This window comes from Drosophila suzukii, chromosome 3, assembly GCF_043229965.1.
Source record: "Drosophila suzukii chromosome 3, CBGP_Dsuzu_IsoJpt1.0, whole genome shotgun sequence".
Classification (NCBI taxonomy): domain Eukaryota; kingdom Metazoa; phylum Arthropoda; class Insecta; order Diptera; family Drosophilidae; genus Drosophila; species Drosophila suzukii.
The window spans coordinates 69,868,130-69,890,850 of record NC_092082.1 but is presented as its reverse complement, the minus strand read 5'-3'; the positions used below and the strand labels follow the sequence as shown (position 1 = coordinate 69,890,850).

The window sequence follows — 22,721 nt, the reverse complement described above, 5'->3', positions numbered from 1 at the left end:
AAAAAAGGAAAAATTAAATATATTTAAGCTGGAAGCCAAAAAATAGTTATAAAAACAAATAAGTATTTCCCTCCAAAAAATATGAAAAATCCTTTTGACTGAATTACACATTTTTTACCACATTGATTAAGTTCCTTGAATTCCTTTTTATTTTTGAACAAATAATATTTAGAAAGATACATTTTAGGCCTATATATAAGTACATAAATTAGGTTTGAACTGAAAGCCTTTGAATAACAACATCAAATATCACTTATAATATGAATGAAAGTTATTAAAAATCTTTGTTGGTACGCAAATGTAGGATACTGAAAGTCTAACCGTTTCCATACTAAAGGGCAACATTTTAGGTATTTTGTGAATCACTTTGAAAGTTGTAAGAAGTTGAGTGTGGCAGATTGGCGTGGCCCGTAACTTGTTCGACACTTGGCAGGCGGCACAGCTGGTCTCTTGCCCAGGAACCGTGGCCATAAATCATGCACGCGACTCATTTCCCGGCTAACTTGCTGGGCCTGACCTGACCCACTAAACACAGCACCACCATCACCCCATAGCCGCCCACTGCCCAAAAGGGCGGAAGGAGCATAAAGTTGCATTCGAAGGAAATTGCTGCACTGGTGGCTAAGAAGGAGGAGGAGGAGCTCGAGGCGGAGCTTCTTCCTTCGCCCAAATGTCTGCAATTCAGCAACCCACTGACACACTAAAGTCCAATTAAATTGTGAGCTGCGGACTCGAGACAGCAGCTGCTTGAAACCGAAAGTTTCCGAGAAAGACTCTGGAGGAGCACCCATCCCATTCCGTTGCCGTCCATCAATGTGGGCACTTTCGGCAGAAGCAGCAAACAGCAGCAGCTTTTGTGAGCGTGGCTTCATGGAGTCACAGGAGCTCGAGGAAGGAGTTATCTCAGCGGGACCAGGAGCAGGAGGACCAGGCTTCCAGGCAAGGGCAAATAAAAGTGAAAAGCTGATACGTGCAGAGGTGCAAGTCTCAGGCAGCAAAACTTTCCAACTAGGTCAGGGAAAGAGGTGCGGAAATAAAACACCATCATCATCTCAGGGCCCTACTCACTTTTCCCCCCGGGTTTTTGTGAGCATTCGCAGCAATCAGACAACATCAAGTGGCATCGCAGATGATTTGGTGGGCTGACCTTTGCCGGTGCCACGCCCCCGAGCTTCAAGTACCCAGAGTTCCCAGCTCCCAGTTTCCATTTCCCAGCCCCCAGTTTCCATCGCGAAGCACCCATAAAGCCAAGGATGCCATGCCAAGTGGCAGGTCATCAGCAATCGCAATTGCAATCGGAATCGCAGTTCGTTGCTGCCCGGGGCAGTGGTTTGCCATTTTGACTGCCTTTGAGAACTGCACTCACTACTTGTGCCATTAAATCTTTAGTGATGGAAATTTATAACCACTATTTTTTCTGATGAAAACCTATTATATCAGATAGGTTCTTTTAAAATAATGCTCGGAAAATTTTTTCAGTTACCAGAAAACTGTTTTACTTTTATGGGATACTCATCAGATTTTTAAATGAACGTGCTTTGTAAAAATAAGTAGGCCTAACTTTTAATAAAGAATATTATTTGAGCGTTATGCGAAGAAGGCGTTCATGGCTACAACGGAAAGGGACTATTTGGTATGTTTCGAGGATTGGAACAATCGTTGATATACGTGTATTTTATCGGGAGGGGATTTCTTTAAATGGGATAATTTGATTTAGAAGAATAAATTAAGAACTTTCATTTTACAAAACACATACACCTTAGTTTTTGCCCTCAGTAGTACATTAGTCAATACTTTTTTGAAAAAAAAAGTTTTTAATGGTTATAATTCTTTTAAATATTTTCTTTAGATATGAATAATATAATATATCCCATTTTTATAATGTTCAAGGGGCTTTCTCAATAAAAAATTATTATGGCTTAGAAAATGGTTTGACAGATAAAGGAGTAAAAATGTTAAATATAAACCCGTTTTAACAAAGGATTCCCTACAACATCTAGTTATTTGCAAGTTGCCCAGCTGTATATTCCCAGGATTTCTCCCATCACTTACCTCCATATGATTGGGCGTGTACCGCTGCGGCATTGCTGGTACATGCTTACTTCCATCGTAGCTGGGCGGACTGAGGGGTCGGCGGTAGCTGGCGGCCTCCTGAAGAAGTGCCTCCTGGGCGGACATGGCCACGCCTCCTGCGCCGCCGGCTCCCGCCAGCTGCGACATGTTGTAGATGTCCTCGTAATCCGCTGCAGCGGCGGCGGCGGCAAAGAGTCGCTGCTGCTTGGAACGCCCATAGGCATCGGGAGTCCTCCGCTCCGCCTGCAGCAGCTGCTGCTGAGTGGGATAGGCTCCATTGGGACCCTGCCTCTGCTGCATCAACTTGGCCATGTACATCTCCCTTTCGCCATAGATCTCCTCTGCAGCCCTCTGTTGCTGCAACCTAGCAATCTGCTCCTCCATGTCCAGCTGTTGCTGCTGGAACTGCGCCTCTAGATGATCCAGGGAGTATTGCTGCTGCGCCTGTTGCAACTGCAAGGCGGTGGACACATGACCTGTTCGAGTGTCGTAGATGGCATGATGTTGCTGCGGTTGCTGCTGCTGTTGCTGCTGAGATCGTTGGTGTTGCTGCTGCTGCTGGTAGATTTGCTGCGTGGGCGACATGAGGCGGCGACTAGGATGTTGTTGCTGCTGCGGATGATGTTGCTGCTGTTCGTTGTGCTCCGGTGAAGGTGAGGAGTATCCTCCATCATTGATGCGTCTGGGCTTGGGTGGTGCATTTGCATAGAGGGGTTGTCCAGTACCACTTCCTCCTCCACTGCTGCCCGTGTTCTCCGACGAGGGTGTGGGCTGCTGGTTACCCTTTCCCGGGTGCGATTGCAGTGTATGAATGCCGGAGTCAGAGTTCTCGCCACTGTGATTCAGCGAGGAGTTCACACTGGGCTCCGATTCCCCGCTGCTGGGTGCCTGCATCAAACTGGCCGCCGCCAAGGCTCTGACCCACTGCATCATAGCCTCGGAATTATCAGCAGCCAGCCAATAAGTTCTCATATTCTGATGCTCACACTTGAAGGCGAATTTCCTGTAGATCTTGTCCTCGGGCAAACAGGCGGATACGCGATATGAAGGTAATAGAACCGAACCCAACAGTTTCTCCTCCTCGGGTCCCTTGTAGTAGTACAGGCAGTACTCAGCCAGGACGAACCAACGTTTGCGCCACACCTTCAGACCATCGGAACCCTGTTTGTGTAGCCATCCTGATAGAGTAACCGGTGTGGAGGGTGGTCTCTTCGTAATCGGTGACTTCAGGGCCTGTATTGAACCGGCACTCTTCTTCCGATCCAATGGGGCATGGGTGGGACTCTTGGCCGAGTTGGAAGAGGACTCCTCCGAACTGGGCGTGGCCTTGGGCTTGACCGCCGATATCTGGGTCTGGCAGGCCTGGTTGACCACGTGACCGGGATGATTCTGTTGGATATAGACGGTGCCGTGTTCACTGCCCGGGGTTTGCAGGTCGTTTTTGTGACGATGTTGCTGTTGTTGCAACTGTTGCTGCTGCTGCTGTTGTAACTGCTGCTGCTGCTGCAATTGTTGCTGCAACTGTTGCTGCTGGGCGTACAATTGCTCCTGGTAGTGTTTGGGCATTGCAGGTTGCTGCTGTTGCTGTTGCTGCTGCTGTTGTTGCTGCTGCTGTTGCTGCTGCTGCTGCTGTTGTTGCAACTTGAGAGGACCCTGAGCAGGTTGGTATTGATTTTGCAAATTAAGCGAGGAGGGAGGAGCCCTCTGCTGCTGCTGCTGTTGCTGCTGCTGTTGCTGGGTGAGAGTGGTCATATTGGAGGCCATGCTGGGCGACTGACTCATGTGGTAGTGATTCGTGGGCGGGTTCATGGCCTGTCGCATGGCGAATGTCCGCTGTTGCTGCTGGGCGGCCTCACTTTGGGTGGCCATCTGGGCCTGCATCTTGGCGGCCTGCAGTTGCTGGTACTGCGACTGGAGGGCAGAGATGGGATGATGCCCGGCCATGGCATTGCTGGCCTGCAATCTTCCCGCCGCCGCCAGATAGGTTCGCTCCGTGGGCGACTGATAGAGCTGCTCCCCCGCTGCAGTTCCTCCACTGCTCGAGTAGGACTGGTGGTAGGGGGAACTGTGGGAACTACTGGACGTGCCTCCTCCATGGCCACCGTGCTTCATCAGGTTGTGGTGCTTGGACTGCGGCTGCATCTCGATCGGGGAGAGCGGTCCTCCTCCGCTGGAACTGGTGGCCGTGGGGGATTGCTGGTACAGCGCCTGGCTGTAGGCCGCCGTTCGGTAGTCCACGAGATTCGTCTGGTAGGCCAGCGGCAGCTTCTTCTGCTGCTGCGCCAGGATCGCTGCCTCCTGCAGCTGCTGCAGCTTCTTGGCGTCCATGGTGCCGGCGGTGAAGAGGGGCGGCGCCTCCAACCTGCAATGGAAAAGGAGGGGAAAAGCGGAAAGCCGATCAGTGGAAGTTCAACAGGCAGTCGGAAATGTGATTTAATCAGTGGAGGTCACACGGCCTTAATTCGTGGGGACAGGGCAGTTAACCCTAAGCTGCAGAAAGTATAAGAATTCTAAACCTTAAAGATACCCATACTCTCTTTAAATATATTTATTGATTTTAATGAAAGAATTCTTTAGGGATTTCGTGGCTATAAAAGATCTTCACAAAATTTAATTTCCAAAAGATTTTATAAATTATTTTTAAAATTTACGTTTGCATTTAGAAGTATTTTCGGCTTAAAAAAATTCTGGGGTGCTTTATTATATTTTAATTTACTTATTAAAACAATTCAACAATTAAAAACCAATTTTTTTAATATTATCCACTAGAAAAGTAGAGATTTAATAAAATAGGCTGTTCGTAACTGCAAAGTTTTATTTTATTAAGCGAGAGAGTTTATAAAAAGTGTCCTTTGTTATTATGATAAAAACACTTCAACAAAAAACCTTATAAATTAGGTAGTTCAAGTGCCTTTCACGACATCCACAAGTGAAAACAGCTTAATGGAAATTCCTTAAGAGCCGATAAGCATTTCATATATGTCACGGGTGTTAACAAGGGGTTTATTCCTAGTCGAGGGTCTTCGGGAAAATATGCAAACTGCGGAAGACACGGAGGCCGTGGAAAATGCAACTGGCTCAGCGCGTAATTGACCGTAATTGATTAACTGCAGTCGCCGCTCCGGCCACAAACACACGGCTGACCTTGCCGGCCTCATTTTCTCTGCGCGGAAATGGGAAATCGGAAGGTGGGGGGAAACTGGAAAATGGTGTGGAAAATGGGGAATGGTTCGAGGGTACCGCACCGAGAGAGATCTACGAGATTTATGCTACTCACCAGTCCCAAAGCTGATAAATGCAGCCAAACATTTTGCACCTTTTTATTTTGGTTTGTCGTTAATTCGATTTAATAACTTAATTGGCCTTATTGCCTTAATTGAATTGCACTAATTTCTTTCTCGCGCCCGCCTTTTCGCTTTTATTGTAATGAGTTTTGATTTGATTATTCGATTGGCTGCAAAAACTCAATTAAAACTTTTCGATTGAAATGCGGCGGCCTCTTTTTTCGCGTTGCCTTTCGCGTGTGTGCCTCAGACTTTTTGGGGGGCACCAAAAAAAACGAGAAAAAAATGTGGAATTGCAGCCGCCGTCTAGTTGCAATTGAAACTGCGAATGTGTCTATTTTTATTGGAGGAGAACCGCAGATTTATTTGTCGACGCTCGACGAGAGCAAAAAATTTAACAAAAGTAATAAAACCAAAGCCAAAAGTCAAAAAAAATGGCAGGGAGCAAACGAAAAGCTTAATTTTTATATTGATTTTTTTGTTATTTCACATTTTTCGAGAAGATAAACTCAATTTAATTTAATTCTGTTTGATGCCTGCCTTAAATTTGTTTATGTTTTGCATATTCAATGCGTATTGAATACATCATAAATTTGGTTTGAAACCTCCCCAATGCAAAACACAAAGAAAAAATAAATCATCTCCAAGGAAACAATAATTCCCTTGTCGAGTATTGAACACGAATTCGGTTTTAATGCCAGTGAACGAGTCGACTGGACAAATCCAGATACGACACACACGGCAAACATTTGTGAAGCCCAACACTCGATAACTGCTCTATCGAATGACAATTTTAATGCAATTTAACGTCCGCAATTGTGAGATGCAGGCCAGAATGCACGGATAGATGCATCTGCAATGAGCCCGCTTCGAATGCATTTAACCAAATGAATTATGGATTGCCTTTATTGGAGCTCCGGCACATGCCTCCAACGGAAAGGCAAAAATGTTGGCTTTTCGACCCATTCGATTCTGTTCGGTTCTATCCTGTCTGTCTGTCTGGGCATTAAATGAATCCCTTACAATAAAAAAAAGAAACAGACAGAAAAACCTTTCTGGTTTTTAGAAGGTTTTTTGGAAAAGAAATTCTTTACCCGAATCTTAAAAATCGAGATCAATAAATATTTTTATACAAAAATGTGATATCTTAACAATATTAGTTTCTCTAGACGGAGTTTTTCACTGAATCATGTGATAACAGACTATTCTAAACATTATTTGTTCGTAACATTAACATCACATTGAGAAAACTAATTTGTCTACCCAAAAACCCCAACATCATGTTAATTTCTATTTAAAGAAATCAAATTTTAACAATTTATTTATGCCCTAAAGAGCTAGATACTTTAGTATTAGTTTCTCTCAGTGCCTTAAACTTGACTCTTGCATTAAAAGCAAAGTCCTGTTGAAACTGTTGCGCAATAAATAAGCAATTGATCCGTTGTTAACGGCCATTCATGGCCAGACTTTTTCCATTTCTATTTCTTGGCCAGTGTGTGCGGGTTAGAGCCATCCGTAGTCGTAACCGTGGCTATTTTACGCCACAATCAACTTTGGCCAAACAATTTTATAATTGCCTGCCAGCCGGTCGGCAATTTGTATGGCTTTCAATTACCGCCTGGCGTTTGCCAAAAGCGCAATGGCTGAAAACTCGAAGGAAGACGTGGCCCAGAGCAGAACGCACAATAAAATATTGGCGGTGGCACAACAATACAAAATCAATACCGATTAAACGATAGGACCGTCGTTCTCTCTCTCTGGGGTCCTTTGAGCTGGGTTTTTATTTATTTATGCGGGCTGGCAAGTGAGTGAGGGAGGAGGGAAAATGGATGCCTTGCAGCTTCTTGATGTTGCAACATTTTCCCTCACAGTTTTTCCCTCACTTTTCGGTTGACAGACGCCGCTAATGTGAGCATGAAAAATTACCACAGAAATATTTTATGCACACAACGTGGAGGGCACAAGAATGTGCCAAAAAAATATGTGCATATAAATGGCCCACATACTATACCCCACTATACTGTGTGTACCCATGGTGAATATTATGCTGAAAGATGATATAAATTTGGCATACAGCCAGGCCAAAAAGCGACGAGGCTGATGGTAATGATACACAGCATATTATGCTTATTTATATAACAAATTACAATGGGGCCGATTAGAGGTCATCGGGCCAATGTGTGTTTATACCGAAACTGGACTGCCACCAACCACGACTACTCCCCGAAAATTTCCCTTTTTATTCCGTTTATTATTTGTTCATATGCTCACAAATATTTGAAAGCCAATGGAAATATGAAAATTGACGATGAGGCCTAAACTATGCCGATAATCGAGTTCAATTCGCTTGTTTGGCATTTGATTGGCATGTGAGTTTTCCCCTTTTTCCGATCAGTAATTTCAATAAAATCGCGCATACGACCTGTGGTATGCACAGTGGAATTCCATTATCTCTGATAGCTTTTTGTGATATGTATAATTATAATTTGAGGTCGTGACCCGCCTGTCAGAAAATGGGTATATCTTGATGTGGGTTTTATAGGAGCTACTTTTGCCTACTTATCGGGGACCTGTTTATTTCTGGCCCCAATTTAATTGCTGTGACATGTGCAACAGCCTATCTGTCACAAACACACACCTCTAAGAACTGAAGACACACCTGCTGGGGAGTTGACCCGCAATCCAGCCACCAACTGCCCGCAATGACGTCATTACCACCAACGACAAGTGCCACTCGGGTTGAGAGGAAAAGGGAGAGAAGATGGGAGAGAACCCGGCCAACAACTTCCAACGGCCACTTCACTTTGAATTGGCCATGGCCATAGTCGGAAAAAGGCGGCCCACTGAAACTGGCCAACTTAATTAGTATTGAAACCTGCCCCTTTTTTCCCTCTTTTTCCTCGACTCTTGTAATACGCTAAGTGCAATTATAAATACTCATCAAGCAAAGATTCCAAAGTAGTTAAAGCCCTAGCAAACCGAAGTGGAACAATAAATAATGTGAGAAAAGTACAACAAACTTGGGTGGGTCGGGTAGGAAAAATCAATAAACAAGAAAAGCGAAAAGTTGAGATACAGACGAAGACGGCAAATATCTGAGCGACCGGTTGAAAGTGTGACAAACTTGGGAGCTCTGGGGAAAAGTGGCCCACACATTGAGATACACATAGATCGAAGAACACGGAAAAAAACTATAGTTCCCGGAAAACTACTTAAAAACATGTTTTGAAGCGAAAAAAGCTTTTGTCAGTCAAAGTATTTTGTAATAATTTCCATTTAACAAACACTTTTTAAGAAGAAATCGTTCTTGATAACAGGTATTCTACCGTTTAAGTTTTAGTTCTTTTTAAAGATTCTTAGTCAACTTTAAATAACTCTTATGCTTCTTATTATTATTGTAATAATTTCATTTAACTTAACACTTTTTAAGAAGAAATCGTTCTTGATAAACGGTATTATTTCGTTTAAGTTTAAGATTCTTAGCCAACTTTAAAGAACTTTTATTTTTCTCTCTGCGGAAATGTTCTTATATACTTTTGGGTTTTATTTTTCGCCATTTTCTTGAGAGCCCTCTGGGTATTTGGCACATCATGACCTTGCCCGTCGCTTTTGATGAGTTGTCAATGGGCGGAGATACATGCGAATATGTTAAGGGTATGCGAATTTGGGCCAAAAGTGTTGCATAATATTTGCCTGGGGCCTGGAATGGTTGAAATGGCTGGAATGGCCGGTACTTTAACAAATCGCCTCGGTTCACACGTGATTGTGTGGGGCAAAAACTGTTTGCTTATTGCTTATTGATCTCCCTGGGCAGTCAACCGTTTGTAAAATTTGCATTTGCATTCCGCAAAACAATTGAAAGCAATTAAACTCAAATCAATCATTAAATTGAGTGCGTGTGTATGGGTAGCGGATAATGCTTAATGGCATTCGACGGCCATCTGTTTTTCCAAGCGATGCATTAAGCTGAAATCATAACGATACCGTGGCCAATGGCCAGCATAAATCAGAAACGAATCGATCCATGGTTTTGGGTTATTAATTGAGGCTGGCACAGAGTCTGGGGATTGTAGCCAAAGCCCGGAGCTTCCATGTTACCTGCCATCGGAAATTGGATTTTGGTCCCAAGTTCGCAAAGATGCAATATGCAAAGGGCGCGGGGTAACGGGTGAATCTAAATACTTCGGCCAAGTATGATGGAATCAAAGTTTTGTTTAAACAACATTTAAGCCCGGCAGCAGCAACAGCAGCCGCCCCAATTCAAAGTTGCACACTTGATTTGCCAGACAGTGTGTGCTCTTGAGGAAGAACAACGGCTGGGTTAGTACAACCCCATGACCCTCTCTGGACCCAAAACAACATCCGAAACATTCCGGAGAGGAGGTCCTCGCCACAGGGCATAAATATTCATGGGTATAGTTGTGCGAGGGGGCGAACGAGAGGGACACATTGAGATGGATAGAGATGCACACGGACAGATGCCTCAATACAGACGGTACATACAGTAAAAAACAAAGGGGTTCTAGTTTACATTAACTAATTAATATTGATTAATTATAAAGTAAGTGGTGGGTGAAATATTACACTTCTAGTAACTCAAAAAATGGTATTACAAAGATATCGCCATAAGTATTCTAGAATTTTTCCTATACATTTTAGTAGTATTATTAAAATAATACACTAGGTAGAAGTACATGGTTAAAATAAATGTTTTCTTAGTTAAAGTTTAATTAAAGTTTAGATTATACTCAAAAATAAAAATAATACTGTATTGAAAAGTCACATACATATCAGTCAAATGCATAGATCTACAAAAAGGTATCTTTAAGAAACTTTTTCTGAGAACCGATTTCTCAATATCATTTAAACTTTTATCATAAGGTTCATTTACTGTGTTTGTTTCTCAATATTATGATAGGTTTATCTGGTTGAAAACATTTAACAGTCTCCCGGAGAACTTAACACCTTGCTAACATGACATTGAGAAATCGGCCGTTAAAGACCACATTGTTTAATTGTTAGTATATAGGTACATGTGAAAAAATGTAAAAAAAACAGCCTGATCTCACTGTTCAAAGTTTTTTATCTTTTTAAAGACCTTGGGAAATGAATGGATGACCATTTCGAATTTATTTTCCTTAACATTCCCTCGCCAACTATCTAGTTTGGCCCAGTGTGCCTATGTATGCGTCAACTTCTGCCCAGAATGACACTTGATGATGGAGATTTTGTTGCTTTCACTTTTGTCCTCCTCGTGGTGGGTGGTCGTCCTTAGAGCCTCCCAGCTGGCTGGCTGACTTGATTGGCATAGACGCCAAACGAGCGGAGAGCAACAGACGTGCATGCATCCTCATCCTCATCATTGTCGTCGTCGTCCTGATGATGGTTGTTGTCCTCTGGTGGATGCAATACCATTTTATCTCGCTGTAACCCACAATCAGGAGCCAGGGCACGTCCTTCTCGAGGAGCAGCGAAGGCGTCAATGCAGCCCAGGCGGCAAAAAGGACAGCAAAGTCGCGCGTTCTGCTCCTTCGTAACTCTGTCTCCAAGGTGATTATCAATGGATGCCTATATCCTGCCAACGTCGCTGGGAAGCCAAAGTTCAGCATTAGGGGAAAATCGCTAAGTGAGCATGGGAAGCTGAATAAGTCATTGAGAAGAAATTTCATCAGGCCATCAGGAGCTCTGGCATTTCGCTAATGCTCGCTTTCATTTGCGCCTGGCACAAGTTAAAAATTCAAATCAAGGCAAGGACACAGGCACACAGACACAGACACTCTGGCAAAGAGTTTATCAGGGAAACATGAGCGATGGCAATGGCGGCTGTCATTCATGTTGCATACTAATTTAAATACGTGGCACGCACAGGAAAGTCGGAAAACAGAGAGGGGGGAGGTAGGGGAAAAACCTGGAAAATCCTACCCACTCTCACTCGCACCATCGCATCCAGAATGCGGTGCTGTTACCCATTTCCGCTTCTGGCAGCAGCACAAAAGCCACTCGAGTCCTTGCCTCCAGGATGTGTGCCATGTTTATGACTGCCCCTCACTCTTCCTCCCACTCTCTCTCTCTATCTCCATCTCACTCCCTCCTATACCCATCTCGCTTCCTCGGAAAAACCCCTCCTGGAAACAAAGACAAGCAAAAATATTTTGCCGTTTTTAGTTGTCGCAAAAAGTTTGCTTTTTCTGTGTGTTGGGTGGTTCTATGTGTTTGGGTTCGAGCGCTTTTGTTTATTGTGTATTTGTTTGGCATTTTCTTGCACAGCTTGTCGCAAAGAAAAAAAAATTGGGAATAGCAGAAACAAATGTAACACGAGTTGACCAAAAACAGGGACAAAAGCATATCGAAGGCTATAAAGGAGTTCGGACACCACTAAAGCTGGATTTTCGGTATTGTTTTCTGCTTTTGTAATCGGAATTACGTTTGCTGGAGTTCTGAGCGTTGGTAAATATTTCTATAAAAGGATATTTTCCGGAAAAACTAAAAATAAAGAAAATACAAGTAAAAATCTTTAACGAAAGAACTAATAATTTAAAATGCATTTCAGGATATATACCATTTATTTACTTTTTCTTTCATCTCTGTAGTAAATTCTTTATTCTTTATTTTCTAGGAAAACTGGAAAAGGAATTACACGTAAAAATCCTTAAAGAAAGAACTAATAATTGAAATACATTTCCGGAAATAAACAATTTATTTACTTTTTCTTTCGTCTACTGTAGTAAAATTCTTCAAAGAATCTTCTTGAGGAATCCTTAATTTTTCATCCCACCCACATTTCGCATAATATATTATAACCCCCGCTGCATTGTGAAATTTCGTTTTTTTACAGCCTTTATCTTTTCCTTATATATGCTCCACCATTTCGTTTCAATATCTGTTGTTTTCCTTTTCTGCCGTTCAGTTCTTGTGTATAATACATATACATATATTTGGGTCTTGTTTCGAGTATGGGTATTTGTCTGGAGGGAACCCGATGGCCCCGTCCATTCAGACCATTGTATATAAATGCAAATTGTTATTGATTATGCTCCACATATAAAACTATAAAAGACATCAGAACACTCTGTCACAAACACGAGCACTGGGTTTTGTACACATGGCGCAGGGTTTCTACGATTCGTGCGCCATCATAAATTTGAACATTTGCAATTTTTGACCCAAAAGAAGATTTGTTTCATTCTTTTGCTTTTTCCTGAATTTATTTCGAGTAAATTCAATAAGAAGACCCTGCAAGACAAACTATTTTCATTTGCAAGCCAGTTTAGGCAGTAAACTGAAATATCACCCATACGCCCCGATGGACGACCATAAATTCATTTCGAAATGCACTTTGACTGCTTGACTTTCCGCTTAGAAGTCGAAGTTTTGGCAGTCTAATGTATTATACACAGAGATAAATTTATATTATTATTGGGGACATTGGAAAAACTTTATATGTGCCTAAGTATTCGTATCCTTATAAAAACCCCCTAACTTCTTTTTGATTTAATGGTATACATCACGTTTGCTCTCCAAAAGGTTGTGTTTGATCATGACCCACTTCATATTAGAAGTTCAAATGTTAAAGTCAAAAGGTTATGGTTATTTTCTCAATGTACGGAGTTCAGGAGTGCGAAAGAGACCGCCTGGCTGTCATGCAGAGTTTGGCAAACAGTTTGCTTGCGGCTGCACAACTCAAACAGTTTAGCAAAAACTTTTGCCACTGACATTTGCCCCGACAGCAGAAGTTGCCCCCACCTCGGAAAAAGTGGCGGTTGAAACGGTGACGCAAGAACATAATGACTTCTGTAATTACGACGGATCCCCCCTTTTCTACCCCTTGGAAGATATATCTTCCCTTCTAGCAATTACCTGCTGAATCGACTGTCCAACTTTTAATTGCCGAGGCATGCAAAACTCAAAATCAGCAGCAATCCGCGGAGCACGCACCAAATTAAGTGGATTTAAGGAGGTTGAGGAGACGCATCCAGCTGATTGCAGTTGGAATTGCTGTTGCCATTGCAATTGCAATTGCAGTTTCGTGTGCAATTCTAATTTTACACTGCACTCCGTGGGGCCTGAGAAAATTGCAAAATGAAATGCACAACATCTCGAATCTGGGTGCCGCAGCCGCGGAATTAGGCAAGGCCATTATAAAATTATGAAAAATTATGAAATTGCGAAAATTGAAAAGCCGAGGATGGCAAGTCATGTGAGAAATCGGGCACACAGACCCCCATTTTCACTCTCTATCTCTCTAAATACATATAAAAGCCATGTTTATCGGGGGAAATGGGCACAAGCTGTAATTTTCATTTCACCTGGAAAAGTTGGCGTACATACCAAACTCATCTATTATTCAATTTAAGCCAAACACAATTATCTGAGAACTGGGAAATAATTTTCCGGGCTCCACCCAACTTACAAAAAGTAGAAAATTCTTTGATGGGGGCCGGCCGCAGATAACTTTCGCTTTCTGAACAAGTTGTGGAACTGTTCTGGACTCCTTTTCTAAAGAATTTGAATGTGGAAAATCAATATAAAAAACCACATTTAAGAATCTGACTTGAAAAGTTAAGTACATGAAATGTGCACACACAGTTATTATGCCAATTTATGCTAAGATTGCGTGAGACTTCAATAAAAGCCAGGAACTACTTAATATTTATTTGACTTTTACTATTATGGTAATTACTAGGCAGTTCACTTGCATGGAAACTACCTTTATTTCTTAAGAACTTTAACCCCATTGTCAAAGAACATATAGTTCTTAATTGTAAAATATGTTGGTCTAGCATAAAATAAATTTAGCACGCACACAATCCCATTTTACTTAAAATATTATTGCAGTTTCTGCAAAGTTTGCGTGAGACTTTAATGAAAGCCAACTTCTTAACTTCTACCACGTATTATGGAAATTTGAAAGCATTTGAGGGATTAGTTTGTGAGACCTTAACTTCGGGCAGTCCCTGTTGGTCGGTGAAAAGTTGGCCGACTCAAAATGTAAGCCCCAACTGAAAATCCAATTTCAATGGACAGTGCTCCATGGTCACCATTTGAATGCATGGCTGCCCACAGATGGGCATTCGAAAGGGGTAGTTTAATTGAATAAACCGTAGTAAACCGCCGGACGGGCTTTTCATTCAATTTACCATCGAACACGACCGCTCCCCCATTTTACAAGCGCCCATTAGTCGAATTAATGCTCAAATTTGATTTGTATTAAGCGCTCGGCGCGACTGGCAACCATGTGGCAGGCTCTATGTGGCAGGAGTAGTAGTATCCTTGCCAGCCATGTTTTTGCCTTCTGCATAATATCGGTGGAAAATATGTAGATACATTTTTCAAATAACTTATTCATTACGGGGGAGCAAAGGTGTGTGGGTGTGTAAATTATTCGCTTTCAGGCATAATAAATTGCTTTAAAAAGGAGCCGCCAAGCGAGCTGCCAAAGATAGCAGAACTTGGCAACAATTTAGTTGCCTTTTGTCCTCGTTGTTGCCACATTCTGCAGGTGCCGCACCGCTTTGTATTTCCGCCTAACCACCGCCCACACAAACACTCCCACTCATGTGTCGCCAAAAAAAGGATTTTCTAAAGGCAAGAAGGATGCCAAAAGAGGGGCATACACTCAGAAAACAAAGCCTTTTAAAAATCGAGAATTGCATTTTATTATTTTTTATGCATATTTTAAGTTTTAACTATATACCAGTTTGCGTTAATAATAATTATATTGAAACATCTTCAAGTAATATTCATTTTTTCAATTGGGACACTTGGGTTAACCCATTTTAGCTAAGTAAATATATTTATATATTTATAAATTTAACGATAAATTGTAATAGTATCCTTTAGATAGATTTCGCTGTGAGTTGATTCTTGTTTTTGAGAGGATAGCTTTCTATATACGGATCTCTTTGTATTTCGCTTTGTCAAATAATACTATCATTTATTTTGATATATTATTTAATTGTTAGTATCCTGCGGACTTTTGGCCATGTTTTTCCCCTCTTCAAAATTGAATTTCGGTTTTTATGTAATTGAAAAAAATATCTTCCCAAAAGCGCTCCTGGTGAAATATATAACACCCTACAGACTTTGAAAGTCTTTTCCATTTCAACCTCTTATTCCTGATTTTATAACAAGTTAGGCCAAGTTGGGGCGGCCAAAAGAGTACTTTCCAGTCAAAATAAGCCGCATAGGACCTGAAGTTGTAGAAGGAGGTGAGGTCCTGATAAAAATGGAGGCTTTCACTGGCCAAAGTTTAGTGCTTGTGGTGTTCAGTGGACGAAACAAGAAGGTAAAAAGGTGGACAGCCCTCGAAAGTACGCCCACTTTGGGCCGAGAGGTGAGGTATGAGAACTCAGCTTTCAGAATTCAGGACTCAGGACTAAGGACCATGGACTATGGGACTATGAACAGTGGGCTCGGCTCCACATCTCGGCTAAAAACATCCACGACGACGACGAGGACGACTACGAAGGTTTTGGCCTGGTCTTCGTGAGTCGCAACGCTCCGTTTCTGGCACATAATCATTTACATAATATACGTGAGCACCATCAGCACGACCACAGCGAACTCGGTGGCACAACGGCAACGGCAACTTGGCCAGGATAATTTCACTCTCGCAGGACGCGAAACGATTTTTGGGCAACTTCATGTGAGTTGAGCGCTGGTTTTGCGGGCGGAAAATAATGCCTCGTTTATGTAACAACGGAGCGCGCACAATTTCTAATTCATTTTTACTTTTCTCGTTTTTGTTTTTGTGTTTTTGGAATTGCGCGTGGCACCGAGCCAGCCCCGCCCACCGCCTCCTGCGCCTGCCGCCTCCCGACGCGCTGCCGTTATTGCGTTTTGGCCAACTTCCGACGAGGAGCGCGCGTTCTGGGCCACAAAAGGTTCGTTGGGAGACTGACGTGGGAAAGTCGAGTTTGCGTCGCTCGGTTTCGGACTCGGCAAAAAGGACACACAGCTGACGAGGGGAGTTGCGAGTGAAAGCTGCAGGTCGGAAAAGCTCAGGCGAAAGCTTCGAGGGTGGATCAAAGAGTTACCTTTGAGGAATAAACTTTACAGGGAGAAAAAAAATGCATCCTCTTACAATAAAATATTGGAAACACATATATTTAAGTTAATTGGAAATAAAAAGTATATTATTATATATTGTTATATCTCAAAATGAAATAAGTTAGTTCCTTGAAATTAGAAGCCTGTTTTTTTAACAGAGAGCATCTCTGGGTAACCGATTATCATTTAGGCTGAGCTTTCCCTCACTTCTGATTACATATCCCGTGTTTTTTTATTTATCTTAGCCACGATTGCATTTAGCTCGTATCAGAAATCGTGAAACCACTCAAAATCTCTACGAGTGAAAGCTCCGGGCAACTCACATGGTACCCACATGCCACACACAAACCTGAAACCTCCTGGAACCCCCAACCACTTTTGGTTTTCTTGTGTTTATGCAAAAAGCATCAGCAAAGGTGAAGCTTTTATTTCTAATTTAGCCCGAAAATACAGTGAAGAAGCCCCGACAGCATGAAAATGAGTTATGGACAGATACAAAGTATATCCGTTGGCTGATGAAGCCGGAGTCACGGGACCATTTTTCAGATGGGAGCGCGTGCGAGGTCATAAAATCGGTGCTAATGCCAATAATCCAAGACGTCTGGCCTGTCGGCTTTAATTATCATTGAAGCGCATGCGAGGCCAATTAAGTGAACCTAGTCATAGTCAGACTCTGGCTAATAACTCACCTCTGGGTTTTAGCCGATGTGTTGGCCAATAGACTCAATAGCCGGTCATCGTCGACATCGGGTTGCGGCTGCAAAGAGAATTCGAAAGCAGAAGTTAGACATTAGTATGCAGACTATGGATTTGGTTTGCAGGGGAGATGTGGCATAGCAAACTACTAGGAAATCGTGTAAAAAAAACGCATATGTCAATTAAAAGCCTATAACAAAAGGCAAGCGACAAACAAGAGGCAACAGAAGTCAGCTTCGATTCCCACTGACACAACACTCGGAACACTCGAAACACACAGCAATCGCAGCACGCAAATGCAAAGTGATGCGTGAGGGTGAAAGAGTGGAAAGTGCTGTATGGGATGGGTTCGGATTGGATGGGATGGTATGGGGAAAGTCCCTCGGGGGAAAGGTACTGATGGCCCTTTTGCTCACACAGGTCACGTGCGGCCAAAACGACAAAACACGCGCTTTCCAGTGAGCCGTATTTTGAGTTCGGTTCGATATGTTTTACATGCATCCAAAAAAACTTCAAAGAGCTTCCTAGCACTTATATGGTAATTAGTAAAATAAAACATTTACCAGATCTTACAAAAATATTAGTAACAATTATATTACTTTTTATGATAACAAAAACATAGATATTACTAAACACCGTTTTCATTCCAACTAAATAAATTATAAATTAAAAATTAACACCTGCTTTTAATCATCCATTTCATATGTCCTTTAATTTCAATTTATTACAGATCAATCAACAACCTGTAGTCAATAAAAAACACAATACATCAATACAAATATCCTTTTTCCTTGGTGTAAAAATTTAAATTGGCTTAGCCAACAAAAACTGGTGAATGAAAATGGATAGTCGATGGCTATAAAAATGCATTTACCTTTCAGAGAAGTTCGGACACTGCACTGAATAGCCAAATTGAATGGAAAATTGTAGTCGGGGGCAGCTTTTATTCAACACGAATGTAAATCAAATGTGTGTTAGGAAATGAGTTTTGGCAATTGAATTTGCATTTAATCAAAGGAATTGGGTCAAAGTCAAATTAATGAAAGGCAGGAATTAAAGGTCGTTGGGCGGGAATGGCATATGCCATTTAACAATCATAATTGAAGCGTTTCCCTCTGAACTTTCACAGCCAATTTGCCGGAGGTCAGACTACAGCTGCAATTACTTGTCCGTCTGTCTGTCTATCTGTGTGTGGGGGTCCACTGTGCGAGTGTGTTTGTGGAATTGGAAACAATTAGCAAAGTGTGCAGGAGATTTAGAGCGGAATGTCATAGCCCTAATTGCCCAGGAGCCCACACAAGCAGAGGGAGAAGGCACGAATTTAATGCCGGAGACATGCAAAAATTACATCCTCAATTGCAGGAGGCGACGACCGTCGTCGTTGTCACTCTCACACAAAAGCGCCCAAATTCAATAAACAAGGCGCTCGTGCGGCCAGGATACTATGTCTTCCGTCTCACTCCCTGGAATCCCTCCCTCTCTTTCTCTCTCTCTGTCCAACGAGCCGTGAGGTTTCTACACACTGTAAAAAAATATTAAAATATTTCTTCTACAATTTTTTAATTGTGATATACTTTTTCAAAGCTGTAATCGATATACTACATTTTTATTTTAAGCCCCTTAAAATCTGTATCTCAAATCTTTTTGGGCAAAAATTTATGTACTTTTTTAAGATATGGGACCCTGGGTTTTTTAAATATTATTCCATAAATAGCATATCATAAATAAAAGTGGATTCCACTTAGTCTTAAATATATAGAAATTAAAGTAATATTAGCACCTTTTACCAATACCTTATAAAGGGTAAGTAAGGAGTTAGCCACTTACTTTATAATCTCTTAATAATCTATTCACAAATATGTGATTATTTAAGTCAAATCCTCTATCAAAAATCCCTAACTGCTTTAGAAACCAACTGTTTTTCAAACATTAAAATTTAATAAGTTATAATGATTGTTAAGGAACTTAACTTGGCCAGATGGAACTGATATTTTTTTAAGTACTCTGCAGCTGTTAGATTCCAGAGTTGGAGACAATGTTGGTCATGTGCGGGTGGCTTGGAGGCAAAAACGAAATCAATTGCACTTGCCAAACACTCGCTGGCCGAAAAGTAGGCAATATAAATTTGCACACAGCTGCCATGCGTCACCCACCCACACACTCACAGGGAGAGAAACAGAGGCACACTCACATGCACACATTAAGCCATTAGTCAGTGGTCAGAAATCGACGGCAACATGGAGGCAACATCGATTTGGTCGCGTTTCTGCGTGCAGCACTTTCAATTGAAATCTACACAATGGCCACACATGCGTGGGTTAAGCCATGAAAATGGCTATATTCCCTTAACCCCCCATGGTCCATACCCCTTCCACACCCCTTCTATACCCCTTCCACATCCCTTCCATACCCCTTCCACATCCCTTCCACACCCCTTCCAAACCCCTTCCACACCCCTTCCTTACCCCTTCTCGCCACCGAATTGAAACCCATTGAAGTGAGTGTGCAGCGGAGTAAACTGCACGCTCCATTGAACGGCCAGCGGGCAACGTATTTCGCCAATTACGGCAACCACCTTTGACAGTTGGCCAAAAGGAGAGCCCAGCCAGAACTGGAAACCATCGGAAACCACATCGGGGCATCTTAAGGTGGCAATTGATTGTCGTAAACAATGGAGTCTGATTTAATGGAGAGCGCTCCGCTCGGACAGGCGGTAAGCTGATTTAAATTATCGCACTTGTGCACTATTCTGGCCCATACATAGTTCTATTTTGGCCAAAACACCTGGCCAACAATCGGGTTCCCTCCTGTGGGCAGTTTATGGGTTGGCTTTTAGTAATTTATAACAATCTCTCATGCAGATAATTCCCCATACAAATTATCGAAAATGTCTTGGCTTAGTGAATTTTATCATTATCAACCAGGCTATTTATTTTGGCCTATGCCAGCTGCTTTGTATCCTAGTAAACCAATACATATTGGTATATTGTCGGTCTAATTATAATCACAAAAGTTTAATATATTATAGGAATAATTGAAAACATTCCATAGGGCAATTGACGCATTATTGTGAACTGTTAACTGCAATAGCAATCAAAATTGATTGCAATTTATTATACAGCAATTTTAATAGCAATGTGTTTTAGCCTGGGAATTTAATAAATTATATATATACTTTTCTAGTACTGATGAGGCAGGATTTTTAAATAAGATTAAATGCTTAAATCACGGAAACCGTACCTTTTAAACTGCAATTAGGTTAGAAACTGGTTCTCTAAGGACCGCCATTAAATATTCAATAGTTTTCCCTTCTGTCATAATCTCGTTTAGCCCGGAGGAATTCATTAACCCTTGTCAGCCGCCCGGGGGTCGTTGAACCCGTCCTCTTCTTCCTGGCAAAGTGTTGCTGTCAATGCAGCAGCCTAATGCATAATTAAGTGCGCCTGTGTGAGTTCGTATCTGTGTTTCTGTGAGCGGTGTTCAAGTGTGCGTAAAACGCTGCACCTTGTTGGTGCTTTTTTTCTTATTTTTTTATTTTTCCAGGCAATGGCTGACACACTTAAAAGACTGCAACTTAAAGTTGCAATCTCAGAGCCTCGATTTAAAGCCCGTTAATGCAAAAGTCACGTTCATGCTGTTAAACTGGCCGCAAAGAAACTGATTGACTGAAAAAAAATAAAACCTTACCGCTAGCATCTGCTTTTCGCATTTGACATTTTGCCCAGCCATCGGCAGCTAACTTTGTATGGTAACAACATGATTTGCGTTCACAAATTGCCGACAACTTCCGTTCAATCCGTTGATTTTCACCCAAAGACAGCCGCTGGGCTTTAGTTTCGGTATCTGGCGGATAGATAGTAGATTGTATCTGCAAGTACATCCTCATTACACAGTGCCTTGGGATTGGTTTGGTTGCCCATCAATCACTGGCTGCAACATCATTTGCCTCATTGATGGCTCTTTAAAGTGGGTCAAAAGGTGATTTTTCCCCACTTCAACCAAGACACTCTTTTTCCTTTATTTTTCTGTGCCATTTGGCTAATTTCCAAGGCTTTTGCGGTTGGTGTTCAGTGTTCGGTTTGTGAAAATGCCAATTGCCAGTTTCCCATCAAACGGCTGGCTACCGGAAAATCTCCGCACTTCAACGAGGCAAGATAATCGCTCCAAACTTGAACTTGATCTTGAATGCAAAACGGTTCCATATGCCCGGCCATGCATGCACACACCCATATGTATTCTCCCCCCGATTATATCATATTTTCCTACGCATTTCCACTCCACTTAATGCCAAATTATCTGCAGTGTCAGTCGCGTGTTTTGTCTGTACATTTCGAATGTTTTGTTGTGTTTTTATGTGTGTAGTATCTTTTTTGTTACTTTTCAGCACAGCTAAATGTTCCCCGGCTGTGCAGTGTTGCATGTCGCAGAGTGTTTTTTTATATTTTTTTGTTTTAGTTGCTACTTTTGCTGTTTATTTTACCTAGCCGTTTTTTGTGTGCCTTCAACTATGTGTGTTGGCCGAGCGAATGAACAAACGAACAAGCGCACAATTAGAGCGCTCAAAGTCGCGTAACACTCGCCAAATGCCGGCAACTTGGCGAGTACATAGAATGCCAAATGAGCAGCCGTTTAGTACGGATCTGCTAGATATATGTATCGCTCAGATGCATCTTAGGGTATCAGGGGTATATTCTAGAAACTAGAATTATTAGAATTTTCCTCAAGGGCGACACATATTGGGGCTTAGAATCTAGAACCACACATCATTAGCCCAACGAATTTTAGTTATACTTTTATCTTTACTTTAAAATAGGCAATTTATTTACCTATATGTATCAGCAAATAATATCCAAAATATATTTACATTTTATTTTAACTTATAACTTATAACTTTAAAATAGGAAATTTATTTACCTATATGTATCAGCAAATAATATCCAAAATATGTTTACATTTTATTTTAACTTATCAAGATTACTAAAAGAAACGCAAAAATAGTGGAATATAAAAGGCACAAGATATTTTTTTGGCTTTACCGGTAAGGGACTATTTGGCATGTTTCGAGGATTGGAAAAAACTTTTTTATAAGTGAATTTTATCAAGAGGTGATTACTTTGAAGGGAATGCATTTGATTTAGAAGAATAAATAAAGATTTTTCATTTTACAAACAAATTCGCCATAGTTCTTGCCCACAGTAGTAAATATGAAGTTCATTTTATAGGGTGTCCCACTCTGCCCAACAATTTACTTCAGCTTCCTCTCTGCTTCAGTTGTTTTCCATTCTCAATTGGGGTTTTGTATTTAGAACGTTTTATTTTTCTGTTTTCCAGTGACCGTTTGCAATGTTAATTTTTCAGCTTTCCATTTCAATGAGCTGAATGACATTTTGTGCAAGGCAATGGCAAAACTAAACCAGACCAGATTGAACCAAGCCGTTGACAGCCTGGCCACGATCTATCTATCTGTAATATCTGGTTAAAGATTGGAGTGGGTAGAAGTACGAGTAAGCTGGAGTTTTTTCAGCTCTTGCGCAATTCATTGGCTCTGCACCTGCACAAGTTTGAGTGGATCGAAGTATCGAAGAACTGAGCTCAACGAATCGAGGTGATCGTGCCGGT

General features: G+C 41.7%; 1 protein-coding gene across 16 annotated transcripts in view; it reads right to left on the bottom strand.

The window, feature by feature from the left end:
- The window catches only part of kmr (pleckstrin homology domain-containing family A member kramer), a 55,881-nt gene that overhangs the window by 16,628 nt on the left and 16,532 nt on the right, over positions 1 to 22,721 (bottom strand). For 5 of the 16 annotated variants that reach the window (XM_070995938.1, XM_070995939.1, XM_070995937.1 and 2 more), the window contains exons 1-3: positions 15,883 to 16,239; positions 5,351 to 5,527; positions 2,053 to 4,435 (exon numbers count right to left, since the gene is read on the bottom strand). In XM_070995938.1, coding sequence (XP_070852039.1) covers positions 2,053 to 4,435; positions 5,351 to 5,382 — 2,415 coding nt within the window. In that variant the 5' untranslated portion in view covers positions 5,383 to 5,527; positions 15,883 to 16,239. Of the gene's footprint in view, positions 1 to 2,052; positions 4,436 to 5,350; positions 5,548 to 15,882; positions 16,264 to 17,095; positions 17,164 to 22,721 lie in introns of those variants that run through there. The other 11 variants (XM_036816996.3, XM_036816995.3, XM_036816989.3 and 8 more) reach the window with 10 other exon arrangements.